This window comes from Lepus europaeus, chromosome 9 (assembly GCF_033115175.1).
Source record: "Lepus europaeus isolate LE1 chromosome 9, mLepTim1.pri, whole genome shotgun sequence".
In the NCBI taxonomy this organism is placed as follows: domain Eukaryota; kingdom Metazoa; phylum Chordata; class Mammalia; order Lagomorpha; family Leporidae; genus Lepus; species Lepus europaeus.
The window spans coordinates 77,595,174-77,616,957 of NC_084835.1; the positions used below are offsets into that span (position 1 = coordinate 77,595,174).

General features: G+C 38.1%; 1 protein-coding gene across 1 annotated transcript in view; it reads left to right on the forward strand.

Moving 5' to 3' along the window:
• The window catches only part of LOC133766338 (nuclear receptor corepressor 1-like), a 147,605-nt gene extending 134,691 nt beyond the window's left edge, over positions 1-12,914 (forward strand). Inside the window, 2 exon segments of the mRNA XM_062200021.1 lie at positions 9,947-12,646; positions 12,648-12,914. Of these exon segments, the coding sequence (XP_062056005.1) occupies positions 9,947-12,646; positions 12,648-12,914 (2,967 nt within the window).
• Positions 12,915-21,784: the final 8,870 nt, after the last annotated feature.

The window sequence follows — 21,784 nt, forward strand, 5'->3', positions numbered from 1 at the left end:
AGAATATTCACTTCAATTGAAATTCTGAAAACTACTACTCAAACATATTTATGTAAAAATATAGAGAACTCTCTTATACATTTAAATTTCTATTGTATTCTTACTTTCTCGCCCCTTCCTCTGTTCCTTGTTACCTAAAATTTTATAAAAAACATTAGATAATCTGAAAAAATACCCTTTGAAATTTTTTATTAATTTTATCTCTTCCATCATGAAACTGATTAGCTATTAAGTTCTGTAAAATATGTCTTAATAGTTTAGGATGATTATATTTTTCAAAATGACAAATGCATAATTTCAAAAAATCCCAAATGAAATAACATGAATTTCTCTCTTGGTTACTTTTAACAGAAGCTGTGATAATATTCATCATAAATCCAACAGCAGAATGTAGAAGATATGAGAAATCCAAAGATGATATCCCTACTACATTTTGAGAATTAAAAATTACTTCTTCATTTATTAAAATTGATGAAATTTCAACATAGTAATAAAAAGTTATCACAATACCATGGTAATTTGTAAAAATGGTTATATAATAATAGGTAACAGAATTTTATAAGCATTATAATATCTTCAATGCTTATTCTAATATAAACTAAATCATTTTATGAACATACTTTTGCATTACTTAGAGTAACAGGCATATTAAAGAGGAAATTAAAGCTGTTAAAGCATATCACTGTGGAAATTAGTGAAACAGCCATGATTCATAGGCCACAAGTTCATTTTCCAGTAATTCCCTCATTTTTCACAAGTGAAAGCCAGTGCATCACTTACTCTATAACTCAGAAGGAGAATGAAACCATTGAGATAATTGCTGACCTTGCGTTTCTTTATCAAGCACAAAAGTAATAGTATGTTTTCATTGAGTAAGATTTAAACCATTGCTCAGTTACAACTATGAGTTTGATATATGTCTGTAATAAATCTATTTGTAACATTGATTAACAAAAGTTGTTTGCTTTAATCTAGTAGAGTTACTATCATATTTTTTAAGTTAATATAGTTAAGCTCAGTGATAATCGGGTTACATTTTATATATCAATTCTAATTAACTGATAGGAAGTGGAGTCCTGTGTTAAGATTTTTGGGGCCTTGGGTAAGGAAACAACGTGTCTTTCTAGGGAATAAATATCGGCAGATATAATGTGTACCTGGCTTAAAAATAACTGATGGCGAATGATTATTTATATATTTATATATATATATATATTTCAACATTCAGATAAATAAATTTCAACACTCAGATTATAAATATACATATAATGTTGAAATTACATTACTTCACCATCATCATCATTACCATCATCATCATTGTTTGCCTCATATTTTCTTCAAGAAGTTAAAACATTTTGAAATCAGTTACCTTTATTTTAAAATTATTATTTTAATATTAATATCTCGATGGTCCTTGTCATCCATTTAGTTAAGAATTCTAAGTATCAACTATTTGTAAATGAAGCACACAACATGGTATGCGTTAGCATTTACTTTGAGAGTGAGAGAAATACGCAGGAAAGTGAGGGCTTTGTAACAGGGAGAAAGGAGTCAGAAATTAAAACTGGGAGTTGCATATTGGGCTTTTCTAGGGAGTAGACCAGAGGCTGCAAGGGAGAGAGAGCATGGGGGCAGGAGAGCAGCTCTGCGGGTCCAAGTGGTGAGCAGACATCAAAGGTGGCCAAAAGGCTGCCTTGGCCAAGAGACTGGGGGCAAGCAGAGGGGCAGGCTCGGGGCTCCAAAAGGGAGTGGTTATGTAGTGAGTGTATACAGTGAGGTCAGGTAGGGGCATGAGACCACGCAGGGGGCAGAAAAGGTGTGGTTTTCCAGCTCATGAATCTAATTTAATCCTGTCTGCTCATATCAACTTTTTGCTTAATATTTAAAGCAGTTACATTTAATCTATAGCTGACATCAATCTCATAACACTACATGAGCTTTTCCAATTAAATTCTTAACTTGAGGAGTAATTATTTGTTTTGGATTCCCCTGTGTGTATAATAGGCAGAGGTATTTTATAGTGGGGGCAAATGTTAGTGTGTATGTGTACTTACACACAACAAAGCACACATGCAAGCCTTGTCTGAACATGACACAATTATGTTTGCTTTAGCACATCTGTAAGTCTGTCACTGCAGCGCAATACAATGTGAAGCTTCCCTGAATGCATAATTTTCTTCATTAGCTCTTTAATTAAAAGACAGTTCTTTTCCTATCTGAAGTCTATCATTATAATATATAGTCTATATTATTCTATGTTTCATATAATGACTTGCAGGATTTATCTTCATTTCTCCCATTTTAGCAAAGTTATGTTTATATAATATATATTTAAGGTTCCCATATATAATATATATTAATATGTATATTATATTGATATACTATATTTATATTCCTATACATTATATTTATATCAGTTATATATTATATATTATGTCCCTATATATAGGAACCCTAAATACACATTATATATTATATATTACATTATATTATTATATTACATATTATACTATTATATAATTATAATATTATATTATATGTAATATATAATATATATTTAAGGTTCCTATAAAATTCATTTCTGCTGAACCAATTATAAATATACTGTGAGTTTGTCTACTTTGTATAATTGGATGTATACCTACATAAGTTTCATTCAATTTTCACAACTGTTTTTATTCAAATTCTAGGTCTGCCAACTTCACATAATAAGCAGTTCTATGCAAAGTGCTTAAATTTGACTTTGCTAATCTATAACACACACATGAGAAGAGTAATCTTCACTCATAGCTATAATGAAGATTAAATCAGATTCCAGATCTAAAGCGGTAATATAGATAAAGTCAAACTCAGAAACTGAAAAAGGAAAATAAGTTTATTTGGGGTTTTAGCAATTGCAATTTAGAAGATGCAGGTTCAGATAGTTCTGAATCAGTGTTCCAATGAAGGTTGGCAAGTGGGAAAATATATGAGCTATTTAATTTTGAGATGGAACAGGGGCTATGTGATTGGTAGAAGATAAAGAACCGCATGTATAAATAGAATGAAAATGTTCATAGAACAAGAGGTTGAAAACTTCTTGGTGTACATCTTGAGCCTCTAGATACAATGTAAATGTACAGTTCTTTAAGTCCCTCCACATGCTTTGGGCAAAAAGAGGTGACTGAAGTTAATATTTCAGGCAGCAGGTAGAGAGGTGTATAATTCCTGCTTCAGAATGACCTCTTGACTCCATTTCGGGCAGCTCTTTTAATGTTGCTTTCCTTAGAATTTTCCTTTTATTTTCACAGTAATTGGGAAATTTGCTATATAGTATACAAAGCCATGTTTGCAATTATTCTAGGGGTGGGAGGGACTTCCTGTCTTAGAAGGAAAGCCATGCATTATTAGTACAAAACTTTTGGATTACAATTTCCTATATATTTTGCACTTTAACAAGTACAGCCAATAGCTTAGCTTCAGTTTCATCATCACATTGATATGTTATTGTGTGTAATGAGTTTTCCCTACTATGTTTCAAAATTGTGATATTTTTCCTACGTTGCTGTTAGAAGTTACATGGGAAGTAGCAGAAGTAGCAGAAAATACTGCACACAGTCTGTGATTATGTCAGAGACAGCTTCTGAAATTCTCTGTATTTAATAGATTTCAGGGATAAAATGTTTCACATTTTACCATAAATTGCTTTACTTTAATTAATGAGCTATTTCCCAAACAATTCTTGATTTCACATTTGGAAGTGGAGTTCTTTTAGTTCTTAACTCCCAGAAACATTTGGCTAATGATTTTCCAGTGTCATCTACTCATAAACACGCCTTAAGATTATCTTTTGACTCATCTGTCCTTCTAAAGAAAGATAATAATGCATTAACAGTGGATTTCTGTGGCTATAAAGAAGTCCTAAATTCTTTAAACAAATGGTTACAATCTTGCTGTCTCATCTACTTATTGATGCTATAGCTCCCTGTCATCAGAGTGCTGTTGAACTTGTAGTGTCTCAGAGTTACAGATAAGCTTTAAAGAGTAGAGATAACTTTTATTTGTTATGGACCATAAAACTGGAGTCTCCCTGACTATCTGACAAGGAGGCTTTTGATGATGCGTGTTCAGTCAAGCAGAGCAAAAATCGAAATAGGTCTGAAGGGCATGGTCCTGGAGGCATCAGCAGTATAAAACATACCCAATAGACTATGAGGCAGTGAGATACACAGGCTAAACCAATTCTTTCATGGGAAATTGTACCAGCATTCACAAATGTTTTCATAGGATTGTCTGATAATGTCTGTTCAACATGATTTAATGAAAACAAAATCTGGCTAGCAATAGATTTCTCAGGGTTTATTATATATATATATATATATATGATCAATCTGTATGAATGTTAACATGTTAGTAAACTTTTAAAAATTCTTTATGTTTTTAATTTTAATTTTTAAGACTCAATGTGATTTTTAGACACAATTCCAATAATATAGGTCCTACATATTGTTTCCACACATACACACACACACACACAGGTATGCACTGCATGATGAAGTTTCAGTCAACAATGGACCACATAAACAAACTCAGTTCCATAAGATTATATTGGGGCTAAAAAATTCCTATATTATATTGTGGCATCATAGCTGTCATAACGCTTTAGCACAATACATCATTCACATGTTGGTCATAATGCTGGTGCAAACAAAACTACTATACCATCAACTGCATAGAAGTGTAGCACATATAACTATGCACAGTTCATAATGCTTGATGATGGTAGTAGATGACTTTGTTATTATTCATTTACTATATTATACTTTTTATAATTATGTTAGAGTTTTCTCATACTTACAAAACTAACCTTGGAGGCCAGTGCTGTGGTGTAGTGGATAAGGCCACCACCCGCAGTGCCAGCTCAACCCTATGCGACAACTTCCACTTGTTACCTCTATAAATAATATCCTTCCAAATTACTCACACCTGCTTCCCCTAGAGCAGGTGCAATTTGGATCCAAAAGATCACTGAAATCTAATGAAAGTTATGTCCTAAGTACTTGGCTGAAATCTAGTTCGTGTCTTTTATTCCTCCCTGTCTGCAGCTAACCTATTCAATATTTCAACAGAGAAGGTTCCGTTTTATTATTATTTTTAAATCATTCAAAATGACCAGTACTTTTGTTTGTTCTTAGATCATCAGTTCTTTAACATCTCCCACTGTATTTCTGTCTGTGTTTAATTTCTCTGGTATATCTGGATACATCATTTTTGTTAATGAGTGTTTTTTCAGCACTGCTTTAAACTGACATCCTTAGAAGAAAAAACATTTTAATTAAAATGGAGGTTTTATGGAAGCTTTGGTCTTCTCTTTGATTATACCTTGTCCTGTTTTTGTTCACTTCTTTTTTTTTGTTTAATCATTTCTTATTTGGGTGAATAATTGAATAAATGAGGCAGTTATTGCATGCAGTGTATTCTCAAACATAGTGATTTTTAAAAGAACTTATTTCTTATATATTTTATTTTACAGTGAGAAGCAAATCCCAGACATCATATATTCTATGTCACGACTGTAACAATCTTGATCATGTGCTAATAATAGCATTCAGAGTATCAGGGACTTTGAAGCCTCTTATCCCAGTGCAATCTTTAAAGATTCTAGGCTGCAGACACAGTGAGCTGCTCAAACATGTAAAACATTGTCATGTCTTCATAATTTTGTTCAGGTACATCCTTCCCTGAAATGGAAAACTTACTTATTACTTAAATCTAAATTCAAATATCATTTCTCTGAAGCAAGTGAAAATTTTGTACTTACTCCTTATTGAACTCATATGAATTTAAATTCTATGTTCATTGTAACACATATCTATTTGTTCTTGAATCAGAATAAACTCTTTTCATGTATGCCTTACAACTATATCACAAACTCTAGTCAGAACTGGCCTACAGCCCCCAAATTGGGTATTCCAGTTAGTTAATTATGTAATAAAACCAAAACAATGCTCCAATTGAAAGAGAAGCTGGTGGGTAACACATTACTTTCTTTTTCTTTTTTAAAATCTTTTTTCTTATATTTTATTTTATTTTTATTTATTTATTTATTATTTTGGACAGGCAGAGTGGACAGTGAGAGAGAGAGACGGAGAGAAAGGTCTTCATTTGCAGTTGGTCCACCCTCCAATGGCCGCCACGGCCGGCACATTGCGCTGATCCGAAGCAGGAGCCAGGTGCTTATCCTGGTCTCACATGCGGTGCAGGGCCCAAGCACTTGGGCCATCCTCCACTGCACTCCTGGGCCACAGCAGAGAGCTGGCCTGGAAGAGGGGCAACCGGGAGAGAATCTGGTGCCCCAATTGGGACTAGAACCTGGTGTGCCGACGCTGCAAGGCGGAGGATTAGCCTATTGAGCCACGGCACCGGCCTACTTTCTTTTTCATATGATTTGAAATATATAATCATTACAAGATGTGTTAGTAATTGCATATTCAGTGATTATGGTATCTAGCCACTATGCAAGTCATTGCAGATAAGATTAATAAGATGCTTTCCACATGTAAGAGTCTAGTGAAAATTACAGAAAATAGAAAGATAATTATACTTTTTTATGAAAAATATGAATGGAAAAGTTAATAAAAATGATTATAAAACAATATGAAAGCAATTTTCCTAACTAAGATGAGTCAGGGAAAGTCTTCTGCAAGAGCCTTGACATAAACTTAGTTTTTAACGTTGGAAATACATTGATGAGATAGGATATAGAGGATATTCAAGATAGAGGACAATAATTCAAGATATAGTTGATTACTAAAAATAGCATCGTTTGGTGTTGACAGTAATTTTATATAGAAAAGCAGTCAGTGGTGATGGGTGGTACTGTCGGTGAGGTGGGTACCATAACTTGGAGTGACTTGAGTCTATTGTTAATAAACTTTGAATTGATCACACAGACTGGAAATGTCCTAAGGGATCCCTGTAGGACTCCAGTATTTACAGGAATTAATTAAAAGGGGATTCTCTTTTCATAAATGTTTAAGAGATTATGGGGCTACAAAAAAATTAAACAGATGTCCTTACTACAATACTTCTTAAAGTTGCAATACAAATATATGTATTGTGACTATTCAAAAAGGAGATCTAATGCTTATAATTTTATAAACATGTGTGTTCCCATGCATATGCTTCCTCTTCAATGACCACCAATCAACAACTTCTAGAATCTTAGTGTTCTGTGATCTGTGACTTGGGGAACGGTGGTGGATAGGGGAATACTCTGCTACAGATAATGAGAAATCATGAAAGAGAGGTTTGTAAATGATTATTATGTTGGTTTTGGAGAGTAGAAATTAAGTGAAAGGATAAAAGAGATATAAGGAATACTGTGGATGTCCTAAAAAGTATGAGGCATTGAAGTAGTTACGTATCAAGAAAAGACAGAAACAAGAAAATGCATTGGGGAGATTTCTTAGAGGTATAATCAATAGGAGTATGTATTCAATTGGGGGAAACAAAATTCAGGTATGATGCTCAGTGTTTTAACTTATATGAGCAGCTCCTTGTGGGTTGCCAATAGTCTGGTTATGGAAGTAGAAATTTATTTAGATAAGTAAAGTAAAAGGTCATTTTGGTTTTGAAAATGTCTATTTTGAGCTTTTAGTGGAAATCCAGATAGATATATCTGGTTTGAAGTGAGATTTAGGACTCAAGATTTTGGCAGAGTGACCTCAGCTGGAAATAGTGTTTACAAATCACTTTGAAACCTGTGGAAATGATCAATCATCAAAATGAGGTTTTCATCAGTCTTTGGTTTCAAAACGTGTATACTTCCTTAATAATGAAAATTATGGCTGACAAAAGTTGAATGAAAAATGTTTTAGACAATTAAAAAATGTTTGTGATTATCTTCATTTTGCAGATAATAGAAGATAATTTATTTTTTCCCAGAATTCTTGCTCTCATAATATAAACTCTATTCAGAAAATCAATGATTCACCATGCAAGTATTAGACTTTATAAAAATACTAAATCCTATGTCATGGATGAAAACATTGGTGGTATTTTATTCTACTTGTTTTGATTGTACCTTGAGACCTGAGAGTACCTCATTAGATGCACTTTACAGAGCCAATGGGACAAAAACGTGTTCAAATGTAAACAAGTTCTAACACACTTTTGATCAACACATATGTCCTTAGGGTAAACATTTAGTCCTAGCTGTGACCAAAGGGTGACAAATTAGTAAGTGATGAATTATTTGTACTAACATTTCTGTCTTCATATATAATACTTCTTAAAATATTTAGACAGAGTTAGGTATGGGGATTTAGATTGGATGTGTTTGGAAATCACAATCTGCCTTTTCTCAAATGTTATTTCCAGTAGAAAACACCATTGGCACCTGGAAATGTATGCACATGCTGATCTAATACCTTTCTTAAATTATTAATGCTCATTTTATACTTGGTCCAAGTTAGTATAAGAAAAAGTAGAAAAACCCATAATTTATTAGGGTTATTAAAATAGATAACAAAGCTGTGTTATTTTCATATTTATGTACAAAAATGGAGTTTTGTATTACTACAAAGTATATTGGAACAAAAATGCACTAATTTTGCAGAACCAATATAAATAAAGAAGTGATATTGATGAAGGAATGAGATTAATGAAAACATTTTACTTTTTATGTCAATTTGAATACATTTCAAATTTTAATATTTTATTTATACTGTACAAATGACATTTAAAATGGGGAACAACTCATTGTAATACATACAATATGGCCATGTTTTTAAAAATGCAAGATTAGGAATAAAGAAAAAGTAACAGTTTGAAAATTTTATGACACTATAGGTAAGATTTATCCTCTGAAATCCATTGTAATTAGCACTAAACAGGATGGAAAATCAGCAAGTTGTGTTGAATATGTTCACCAAATCTAAACATGGGGATAACATAGATATAGTTGAAATTGAAGTTCTGTGAGTCCTTGAGAATACAAAAGTTGATTGGGTCATTTTGTGAGGAATACATAAGGTGACTAGGTCACTAATGTTGAAGTTTAGACTAAAAAGGTAACAGTTCTCAATGTAACATTTTCTCCTTTTCCATTCTTACCATTTCATTGGTAAGAATACCAATGTCCGTTTATACTATAGGGTAGTAAATCGACAAGATCGTCTTAGCATCAACAAGAGATAATTGGGGAATAATGCTGTAGCCTGCATAGGAGTTAGGAGCATATGAGCATATTTCAAAAAAGAAAAAATGAAGGATAGAGGTCATGTATTTTCCATTAACTTTTTCTCTCAATTTCAAAAGTTGATATTTTTTAACTTTATAAAATGTTACAATAGAAAACAATGCAGGTATCATAATATAAAATATTTTTAGAATTCCAAATCTACCCAATCATTAAAATCAATATATTTTTACAGTAAGCAATATCTGGATAGTCACCAATCTTTGTGCAAAACATCATCCCTACCCACCATCACTATCACTATCACTATATATATATATATATATATATATATATATATGATGAATACAGTTATATCTGATTTCAGTTATATTTCTTATTCAAAAATACTTCTAACTGACCCTGAGTTAATTGTCAGTGTAAGCAGTTTCTGCTTGCTCTATATCTAGGTGATACTGGATGAGTAAATATTGACCTTTATTAGTAGCAGGAAAGTGTGCAATGCTGTTTATTCCTCCAACTATAGAAATATATATTTCTAATATTTTAATCTATTTCAATCATTGACCAAAGGGAAAATTGGTCAAGTAATTCACATTTGTATAACAATTCCCAAGGACTTATGTAATTGAAGTAACAATATTGTCTTCATATACAAATATACAAAATTAAATGGGAGGGGCTGGTGCTATGTAAGAAGAAAAACACACTGTTATTCATGAGTAGAGATAGGACCTATAAAAAAATCATCGAATCTCTGCACAGCTGAGCCCGGGCATTTATGACGACACCAGTGCTCGGAGGACTCCCGTGAGTTACCAGAACACCATGTCCAGAGGCTCACCCATGCTGAGCAGAGCTTCCGATGTTACAATTTCTTCTAGCAAGTCTACCAATCATGAAAGGAAATCCACACTGACTCCTACCCAAAGGGAAAGTATACCAGCGAAGTCTCCAGTGCCTGGGGTGGACCCTGTTGTGAGCCACAGCACATTTGACCCCCATCACAGGGGCAGCACCGCAGGAGAGGTCTACCAGAGCCATCTGCCCACGCATTTGGATCCAGCCATGCCGTTTCACAGGGCTCTGGACCCTGCTGCTGCTTACCTGTTTCAGAGACAGCTTTCACCAACTCCAGGCTACCCAAGTCAGTATCAGCTGAATGCAATGGAGAATACAAGACAGACAATCTTAAATGATTACATTACCTCACAGCAGATGCAGGTGAACTTGCGCCCTGATGTAGCCAGAGGACTCTCCCCAAGAGAACAGCCACTGGGTCTCCCATACCCACCAACAAGAGGAATCATTGACCTGACCAATATGCCTCCAGCAATTTTAGTGCCTCTCTCCGGGGGAACAAGCACTCCTCCCATGGACAGAATCACATATATTCCTGTTACACAGATTACTTTCCCTCCCAGGCCGTACAACCCTGCGTCTATGTCTCCTGGACACCCAACACACCTTGCTGCAGCTGCAAGTGCTGAGCGGGAGCAGGAGGGGGAACGAGGGCGAGAGAGGGAGAGGGAGAGAAAGAGAGAGAGGGAGAAGGAGAAAGAGCGGGAACGGGAACGAGAGTGGGAGTGCATCGCCGCAGCCTCCTCCGACCTCTACCTGCGTCCAGGCTCAGAGCAGCCCGGCCGGCCTGGCGGTCACGGATACGCTCGCTCCCCGTCCGTAAGAGTTCAGGAGACCATGTTGCAGCAGAGACCCAGTGTTTTCCAGGGAACCAATAGAACCAGCGTAATTACACCTTTGGACCCATCTGCTCAGCTACGAATCATGCCACTGCCCGCTGGGGGCCCTTCCATAAGCCAAGGCCTGCCAGCCTCCCGCTACAACACTGCTGCGGTCGCCCTGGCTGCTCTTGTGGACGCTGCAGCTTCTGCACCTCAGATGGATGTGTCCAAAACAAAAGAGAGTAAGCATGAACCTGCCAGGTTAGGAGACAATTTGAGAAGCAGGTCAGCAGCAGTTAGTGAGCAGCAGCAGCTAGAGCAGAAAAGCCTGGAGGTGGAGAAGAGATCTGTTCAGTGTCTGTACACTTCTTCAGCCTTTCCAAGTGGCAAGCCCCAGCCTCACTCTTCAGTAGTTTATTCTGAGGCTGGGAAAAATAAAGGGCCTCCTTCAAAGTCCAGATATGAGGAAGAGCTCAGGACCAGAGGGAAGACCACCATTACTGCAGCTAACTTCATAGACGTGATCATCACCTGGCAAATTGCCTCGGAAAAGGATGCAAGGGAACGTGGCTCTCAAGGTTCAGACTCTTCCAGTAGCTTGTCTTCTCACAGGTATGAAACAACTAGTGATGCTATTAAGGTCATAAGTCCTGCCAGCTCACCTGCACTGCCCCAGGAAAAACTGCAGGCCTATCAGCCAGAGATTGTTAAGGCAAATCAGGCCGAAAACGATCCACGCAGACAGTATGAAGGACCATTACATCACTATCGACCACAGCAGGAGTCACCATCTCCACAGCAGCAGCTGCCCCCTTCCTCACAGGCAGAGGGGATGGGGCAAGTGCCCAGGACCCATCGGCTCATCACACTTGCCGATCACATCTGTCAAATTATCACACAGGATTTTTCTAGAAATCAAGTTCCCTCGCAGACTCCCCCGCAACCTCCCACTTCTACATTCCAAAATTCACCCTCTGCTTTGGTGTCAACACCTGTGAGGACTAAAACATCAAGTCGTTACAGCCCTGAGTCCCAGTCTCAGTCTGTTCACCATCAGAGACCAGGTTCCAGAGTTTCTCCAGAAAATATTGTGGACAAATCCCAGGGAAGCAGGCCTGGAAAGTCCCCAGAGAGGAGTCACGTCTCTTCAGAGCCCTACGAGCCCATCTCCCCACCCCAGGTTCCAGTTGTGCATGAGAAGCAGGAAAGCATGCTGCTCTTGTCTCAGCGGGGAGCTGAGCCTTCGGAGCAGAGGAGTGATTCCCGCTCACCAGGCAGTATTAGCTACTTGCCTTCATTCTTCACCAAGCTTGAAAACACATCACCCATGGTTAAATCAAAGAAGCAGGAGATTTTTCGTAAGTTGAACTCCTCTGGTGGAGGTGACTCTGATATGGCAGCAGCTCAGCCAGGAACTGAGATCTTTAATCTGCCAGTGGTTACCACATCAGGCTCAGTTAGCTCTCGAGGCCATTCTTTTGCTGATCCTGCCAGTAATCTTGGTCTAGAAGACATTATCAGGAAGTCTCTCATGGAGAGCTTTGATGACAAAGTAAAGGAGCACAGAGTCGTCCTGTCGCAGACTGTGGGAGTAGTGCCTGGTGGCGCCAGCACGTCAGTTGTGACCAGTAGTGAGACACGGAAAGAGGAAGGGGACCCATCACCTCATTCAGGAGGTGTTTGCAAACCAAAGCTGATTAGCAAGTCAAACAGTAGGAAATCAAAATCTCCCATCCCTGGGCAAGCCTACCTGGGAAGTGAATGGCCCTCTTCTGTCTCCTCTTCTGTCTCCTGTGCATTCCGAGGGGAACTACCACAGGCAGACGCCAGGGTGGGCCTGGGAAGACAGGCCATCTTCAACAGACTCAACACAGTTCCCTTAAACCCCCCTGACACTGCGGATGCTCAGCAGCATGCCACCAACACCGATCACATGTGCCCCCTCTGCTGTGAACCAGGCAGCTCCTCACCAACAGAACAGGATCTGGGAGCAAGAGCCCACCTGGCTGCTCTCAGCACAGTATGAGACACTGTCGGACAGTGACAACTGAACCACACAGACAGCATGGGGAGGGGCTCGTTCTCGGGTATTTTAATTGCAGGTCAAAAACCTGCCCATATGATTTGTGCCCAGAGACTTTTCAGGAGAGCCAGGGCCATAGATGATGGAGAAATGATGGAAATTCATTTGGAGCATCAAATGGGAAGAAACAGAAAATAGCCTTTGATACGCCGCAATTCTCTAATAGTGGAGGGTTGAAATGTAGAGTTTTTAAAAGTGGACAGTTCCTGTTCCTATATCTGTTTGTAAAGAAAACCATAATGTCTTTAAATCACTCATTTAAATAGATGACCTTTTTGCAGTGTAAAAAAAAAAATCATTGAATCTCAAAATATCAACCTCACTGCTATACATTACATTTTTGGGTACTCTATTATTAACACAATCAAGGAAAACATATGGTATTTGTCTTTTTGGGATTGAATTATTTCACTAAGAATAATGGTTTCCACTTGCATCCATTTTGTTATGAAAGACAGGATTCCCTTCTTTTATATAGCTGAGTAGCATTTCATGCTCTCTCTGTCACTTTCCTTGCATGTGTGTGTGTGTTTATAATGTTAAATATGATGTTTATAGTGATATAATAGTATATATGGTGTATATATATATATGTACCATATTTTCTTTATGCATTAATCAGTTGATGGACATCTGTGTTGATTCCATATCTTAGCTATTGTGAATTGTGCTACAATAAACATGGTAGTACAGATAGCTCTTTCATACACCTATTTTATTTCCTTTGGGTAAATTCTCAGGAGTGGAATTGCTCAGTCATATGGTAGATCTATTTTCAGATTTATGAATTATCTGCATACTGTAATCCACAATGCCTATACTAGTTTAGATTCCCAGAAACAGTGGACTAGGGTGTCTTTTTCCTAATATTATTGCCAGTATTTATTGTTTGTTGATTTCTGAGTGAGAACCATTCTAAGTGGGGTGAGGTTAAACCCCGTTGTAGATTTGGTTTGTATTTCTGAATGGCTAGTGTTCCTCAGCATCTTTTAATGTTTCTGTTGGCCATTTGAATTTCCTCTTTGAAAAAATGCCTGTTCAACTTTTTTGCCCAGTTTTTAACTGGATTGTTCATTTTGTTGTGGAATTTCTTGAGCTCTTTATAGAATCTGGATATTAAATCTTGATCAGTTGCTTTTTTTTTTTTTTGACAGGCAGAGTGGACAGTGAGAGACAGAGACAGAGAGAAAGGTCTTCCTTTGCCGTTGGTTCACCCTCCAATGGCCGCCACGGCCTGCATGCTGCAGCCGGCTTACCGCGCTGATCTGAAGGCAGGAACCAGGTGCTTCTCCTGGTCTCCCATGGGGCGCAGGGCCCAAGCACTTGGGCCATCCTCCACTGCACTCCCGGGCCATCGCAGAGAGCTGGCCTGGAAGAGGGACAACCGGGACAGAATCTGGCGCCCCAACCGGGACTAGAAGCTGGTGTGCCGGCACCGCAAGGTGGAGGATTATCCTGTTGAGCCACTGTGCTAGCCTGATCAGTTGCTTTTTACAAATATTTTATCCCATTCTGTCAGTTGCCTCTTCATTTTGTTGTCTTTCTTTTGCAGTGCAGGAGCTTCTCAATTTGATAGAATCCCATTTGATTGCTTGCGCTTCGATCATCCTTTTCAAGAAGTCTTTTCCTATTCCAATGTCTTGCAGAGTTCTGCTCTACTAATTTGATGGTATCAGTTCAAAGATTTAGATCTCTGATCCATTTTGAGTTGATTTTTTTATAAGGTGTAAGGTAAGGGTCTTATTTCATACTTCTGCATGCAGAGATCCAATTTTCTCAGCACCATTTGTTGAATGGACACACACACACACACACAAACACAATGAGGATGAGAGGAGAGAGAGAAATATTGCAAATGGAGATTCATTTCCAAATGGCCACAATGGCCGAGGCTGGACCAGGCTGTAGCAAGAATCCAGGCATTCCATCTGAGTCTCCCACATGGTTCAAGGGCCCAAACACTGGGTCCATCTTCCAGTATTTTTCCATGTGCATTACTGGTGAGCTGGATTGGAAGCAGAGCAGCCAGGACTTGAACTAGCACTTATATGGGATGCCAGAATCACAGGAAGAAGTTTAAACTGCTGGCTCATGGTTCTAGCCCCTCCAAGAATTTTATTAAGACCTTTCATACAATAGGAAGTATAGGTGGTTACAAAATCATGGATGTTTCCTCACTTATGTAACCAAAATATTTTAATATTTAATTGAGTAGCTATAATTCCTTAACAATGAGAATAGTTACTGGCTTCCATAATTTACAAGAAAGTGCATTTTAACCTTACTTCTGATTAATACAAGTGGTATATTTAGTCATGAAAATCCCTTTTGGAATAACTCGTTCCTTACTTGTTGGATAAGGGGAGGAGTTTGCGAGTGACTGAGATAGATGAGTGGCTGAATACAGCATCAATTTGCAAATTGGTTGCACATTTTCCCAATAATATAATAATTATGCTACACATCAGCCAAACTTGAACTTTGCCTCTTTGTCTCTCCAAAATTCTGTATACCTTAAACTTGGTAAGATAGTAAATTACAACAGGGGCCATGCTATAAAAGATGAATAACTATGAAGAGTTTATGGGAGATTTTCCCAAGTGTAACATGACCTCATTAGGTGTAAGTGAGGCAAGGATCAATTGACCATTGTTTGCAACCCCAAAAGCTCTTTGCTCTGATAATGTTCTTTATCCCCTTTACCCCTTGCCCAATACTCTTATATTCCTTCCCCTGGAGAACAAGTTAAGATATAGAGCTTCCAGTTTTTCTTCGAACAATTGAAGTTGTTGCTGAAAAATCTCAGAAAGAAAAGTGAACCACTTATATTAAAAGATGGCAAATTAATGAACTAGACTTGATGATCCCAATTTTTTTTCAGAATTAAATGATCATGTGGGAAATATGAGTCTGCAACCAGAATTTATGAACAAATGCCCTTTAAATGCAAACTGCATGATATTTTTCATAACAAAAAACATTGTATAGCATCTATAACACTTAGCTTTTAAAGTTTTAATTATATTTTTGATAAACCCCTTTGTATATATTAATATATAAGCTGCCCATAACCAATGGTAATAAATTTAGAATCCTTGCATACAGTGTTATTCCCAACCATATGTAAGAACATCAATTTTAGCAACAATTTAAAAAATTTTGCTAAACATATAGTGACTTTCCCATCTCTACTAAAGTATACATTGGGAAATTAAATAGCTCTTATTTAAAGTCAGCAGGAAGTTTAATAGAGTTTGGTGTTAAACACCTAGTCTGGAAATGGTCACATCATCTTTCACTACATATAAAATTCTTTGATGTGTTCTTAAGGGTTAGACATCTTATCCTGCATTCAGTTACTTCTTTTGGTTTCTATAGTGGTGAATTTCATTTGTCACTTTGTCTAGGTTATGGTGCCCAGGTGAAATGTCAGTCTAGATATTGTTGTGAAAGTATTTTTAAGATGCACATAACTTTCAAATCAGTGGATGCTGAGTAGAGCAGATGATCATCTTTAATGTGGGTGGACTTCATCTAGTAATTTGAAAGCTTTAAAACAAAAAGGCCAAGAAGGAGGATTTCTGCCTCCACATTGTAACATAAATTCTACCTAAGTTACCAGCTTCCAGTTGTGAACTGAAACTTCAGTTCAGCTACAATTTCAAGTCTGACTACATTGTGCATGTTTTTTAAAAGATGTTTATTTATTTGAAAGGCTAAGCAACAGAAAAGGAGACAGAGAGACATACAGAAAGACAGAGAAATCCCCCATCTTCTAGTTCACTACCTAAATGGTTCCAACAGTTGGATCTGGATCTGACCAAAGCCAGGAGTCAGAAAGTCCATGCTGGTCTCCTACATGGGTGACAGAGGCCCAAGTACCTGGATTATCTTCTGTGAATTTCCCAGGAGCATGAGCACAAAGTTGGGTTGGAAATGAAGAAGCTGTGATGGGAATCAGGACTCTTTTTATAGGGGATGCTGATGATGGTCACTGTGCCACACTGTTGTACCCTGCAAATTTATAATTTTTCAGCTCCCCAGAATTATCTTTGTATATGTACATCCTAAAGGCTCTTTGAAGAACCCTGATAGATTTAGCCTGTTTTCTACAATTCCTTCAAAGACAAATATCTGATTCAATAATGTCAACATTACCCTAATGTCATCATTCCTGGGCCTTACTGTATACACAGCACATTTTTTATTAAATAATTCATTAATTTGAAAGTCAGAATGACACAGAAAGAGCAAGAAACAGAGACAGAGAGAGATCGTCTAACCACTGCTTAACCTCCAAGTGTCTAAAACAGCCAGGGCTGAGCCAAGTCAAAGCCGGGAGTCACAAACTCCTTCAGCGTCTCCAGTGTGGGTGGTAGGTGCAGCTTGTCCTGCAAGGCCACACTGTTGAGGAGAGCAGGATGACAGTGTTCTTCCACAAGAAACACCAGAGACAAGTTCTGGTGAACATGTCCATCTTTATTCACAGCCATATATACTTTTAAAGGGCAGGTAGAAGGGGCATAACTAATTCAAGGCAACACTAATTATGTAGGACAAAACCAACACTGGGGCCTCTCCAATCAGCTTGAAGGTCAAGTAGCTGGGATAGCTTTCTAGGTGGGCCTGGGCCACACCCGGGAGCAATTTACCTGATTGGCAGAAGGCAGGGATAGGAAGAAATGTGCCTGGGGGTCCTGCTGCCTACCAACAGTCAGGCTAACTACATGGGCTAGGCAGCCTCACAGGATCACCCACAGGTAGGGACCTAAGTACTGTGTCTTTATTTTCTGCCTCCCAGAAACATATGTGAGAAGCTGGATCTTCATGCATAAGAAACGGAGGTGGAACTCATTCCCAGGCATCTCAATATGGAATGAGAGTATCCCAAAGAGCTACTCTGCCACACTATACTTTCTTTCTTTATTTATTTTTAAAATGATTTGTCCATTTATTTGAAAGTCAGAGCTACATGGTTCACTCCCTAGATGGTCACAATGGCTGGGGCTGGCCATGACGAAGCCAGAAAATTCTTCTCTATCTCCCTTGTTGCAGACAGGGGCCCAAACAATTCGGTCAATACTCTGTTGCTTTTCCCAGGCCATTATCAGGGAGCTAGTTCAGAAGTAGAGTAGCTGTTGACTCGAACTGGCATCCACAGGTGATGCTGGCATCAGAGGCAGCAGGTTTATCCACTGCACTGCAACACTGAATGGGGAAAGGACATATTGCTTTAGGTGAGGGAAAAAATCATAGCAAAAATGTGGAGGAAGTGCATTTCCAGGGGAGAGTTGGAGAGAAATCAGCTGTGGACATTCTACATTAGAAAGAGGGACACTGCATGGAAGGTTCAGACATGCAGCAACAATTGTAGAAACAACACACGATCCCTGCAGCTGAGAGGCAAACAAAACACCAGCTTTGGAAAGAGATGAGTTAAGACTGCCACAGCCCTTGCCACTGGTGATTTTACTGGAGGGAGAGCCTGGTGGAGCACACTATCTTTGAGTCTGGCCTAGAACCCTACATGGGGAGAGGGTACCCACCTAACCCAGGAAAAAAAAAGGAAACATTTCTTTCCCCCCATTCCCCCGACAAGGGCACCTGGTAACTAGTAGGGAAAAGGCATCATTTTGACACAAATAGCAGCTGCAGTGGATCCTGTGTATGTGTGCGACCAGGGGATTTTACCTGAGGGAAAAATCTTCATTCCCCACTGACTTTGAATCTGGCTGGTAGGGGATGGGCACCCACATAGGTCTGTGAGCTCCCAGACTCTCAACATATTGCAGACTCTGGTGCTCAAACTGCCAAGGCGGAGTACACACACACAGATGGCTATGTGAACATCTCTGCTCTCTGATGGGTGGGACAGGATAGAGGTGCAGAGTGGATCCTCTGCACACTATGATTCGGGGAGTCTTGTGTGCTGAGACTATGGGAACTCTGTGACTGCCAGATTGGACACAGTGTGTAGCTGGGTCTCTGGGCAATCATTGTGTATGTCCTCAGAGTCTCAAAGTTCCCTGATTGCTTGGGGTAGGTCATTTCAATGGGATCAATGCTCAAACTGAAGAATGCACAGATCCTGTGTGCAGCTCATGTGGCAGTGCTGGTGAGTGTTGCACACACTGTGGGCTAACACTGTGCATTGATTAGTTGCAATACCGGAGGTGAAAGTATGATTGCACCAATAGATGTGATCATAACCTCCTCCTCCCTTCTGATAATAGAGAAGACCTACCATGCCCAACTTGGTTGTCACACTGGATACTCATTCCAACGTGTAGTACTGACCACAGATTCTTGGTCTCACCCAGCACACATGCCTGAGTATTCATTGAAAAATTAGACAATCCATTAAACCACAGAGGCATAGTACAAATATAAAAGCCATCAGAGGGAAAAACTAGCAAGTATTTCTACAAATGTCTGAAAATAAATGCAAAAATTCAAGAACCAAGAATAAGAAAGACAACATGATTCCCCTAAAGGGATACAACATTTCAATATTAGACTGTGAAGACAAAGATATTGATGGTATGCCTGAAAAGGAACTTAAAAGATTGATCATAGGATTACTCAGAAACAATGAGAATCAAATTCAAGAGTTAATGAAATCCATATGTAATGTGGAAGAAAAATGTTCCCAGTAAATTGACATTTTAAAGATAAATTAAACTAAAATATTTGAAATGCAGAATTCAATATGTCAAACAAAAATAATGTGGAAAATCTTAACAACAGATTTGGTGAGGAAGAAGAAAGAAAATCTGGGCTAGAAGACAAATTTTTGGAAATGTCTCAGTCAGATAAAAAAGAAGAAATTAGAAAAATTAAAAAGTGTTGGAGATGCATGGAATACTATACACAGATACAACATATAGATCTCAGGATTTACTGACAATGTGCAAAGAGAGAATGGATTAAAAGGCCTCTTCAGTAAAATAATTACAGAAAACCTCCACAATTTGGAGAAGGAAAGGGATGTCCAAGTACAGAAAGCACATAGAACTCCTAATGGACATGACCAGAAAAGATTTTCACCACAACACATTATAGTCAAACAGTAAAACATAAAAAAAGATTCCAAATTGTGCATGAGAGTATTAACAGAATACTTTCAGAGGATATCCAATTAGACTCACAACCGATTTCTCATCAGAAACCTTACAGGTAAGAAAGAATGGAGAGACATAGTCCAAGTCTTAAGAGAAAAAAAATAACTGTCAACCAAGAATATTGTACCTTACAAAATATCTCATTCATGAATGAAGGTGAAATAAAGACTATCAATAACAGAAATTGAAAGAATTTGTCATCATTTGTCCAGCCATTTAAATTAAGCTAAAGGATATGCCACACACAGAAACACAAAAAGATAGTCATCAATATGAAAGAACATGAAGGTAAAAAAATCTCTCAAGAAAAACAAAAAGGAGGGGCCCGCACTGTGGCTCACTTGGTTAATCCTCTGCCTATGGTGCCAGCATCCCATATAAGTGCTGGGTTCTAGTCCTGGTTGCTCCTCTTCCAGTCCAGCTCTCTGCTGTGGCCCCAGAGGTCAGTGGAGGATGGTCCAAGTGCTTGGGCCCCTGCGCTTACATGGGAGACCAGGAGGAAGCACCTGGCTCCTGCCTTTGGATCGGCACAGTGCCGGCTGTGGCAGCCATTTGGGGAGTGAACCAACAGAAGGAAGACCTTTCTCTCTGTCTCTCTCTCCCATTGTCTGTAACTCTACCTGTCAAAAAAAAAAAAAAAGGAAATCCAAAGCAAACAATAGGAATATTTATGGAAAAATGGCAGGGTGAAGATGTTACTTATAAATAGGAACCTTGAATGTAAATGGCATAACTTTCCAATTAAAAGATACAGACTCACTGAGTGAATTAAAAAATAAGACCCACCTATTTGCTGCCTAGAAGAAACACACCTCACTAACAAATATAAAGGCAGACTGAAAGTGAAAGGATGGAAAAGATGTTCCATGCTAATGGAAAGCAAAAATGAGCAGGTATAGCCATCCTCATATCAGGCAAAATAGACTTTAACATAAAAACTGTTAAAAAGAGACAAAGAAAGGCATTACATAATGATTAAGGAATCAATGAAATAGGAAGATGGGACTATAGTAAATGTATATGTACCCAATTACAGAGTGCCTTTCTATTTAAAAGAAATGTTAATATATCTAAATGGAGACATAAACTCCAACACAATAGTAATAGGGGACTTCAACACACCGCTTCCTTCAATGAACAGATCAACTAGACAGAAAATCAACAACAACAAAAAAAAAAAAAAAACAACAGAAGTAATCTAAACTATAAATCAAATGTACCTGATATCTACAGAACCTCTCATCACATGGTTGTAGCATATACATTCTTTTAATCAATGCATGGAATTATCTCTACAATAGACCATATGCTTGGCCTTAAAGCTTCCCTCAGCAAATTCAAAAAGTGCTTACAAACCATGCATTTTTCCTGACTATAGTGGAATGGGCTGGAAATTAGCAGCTCAAGAATCTTCAGAACATATGCAAACACATGAGATTGAACAACATGCTCCTAAATTAACAGTGGGTCATAGGAGAAATCAAAATGGAAATAAATAAAATCTTTGGAAACAAATTAAGATGGCAGTACAATATATCAATATTTAAGGTATGGAGCAAAAGCAGTATTAAGAGGGAATTTTAGGGCCAGGATTATGGCATAGTGGGTTAAGCCACCACAGCCAGAGTCCCATAGGCATGCTGGTTCAAGTCCTGGCTGCTAAAGATCTAATCCAGTTCCCTGCTAATACACCTGGGAAAACAGGAGAAGATGGTCT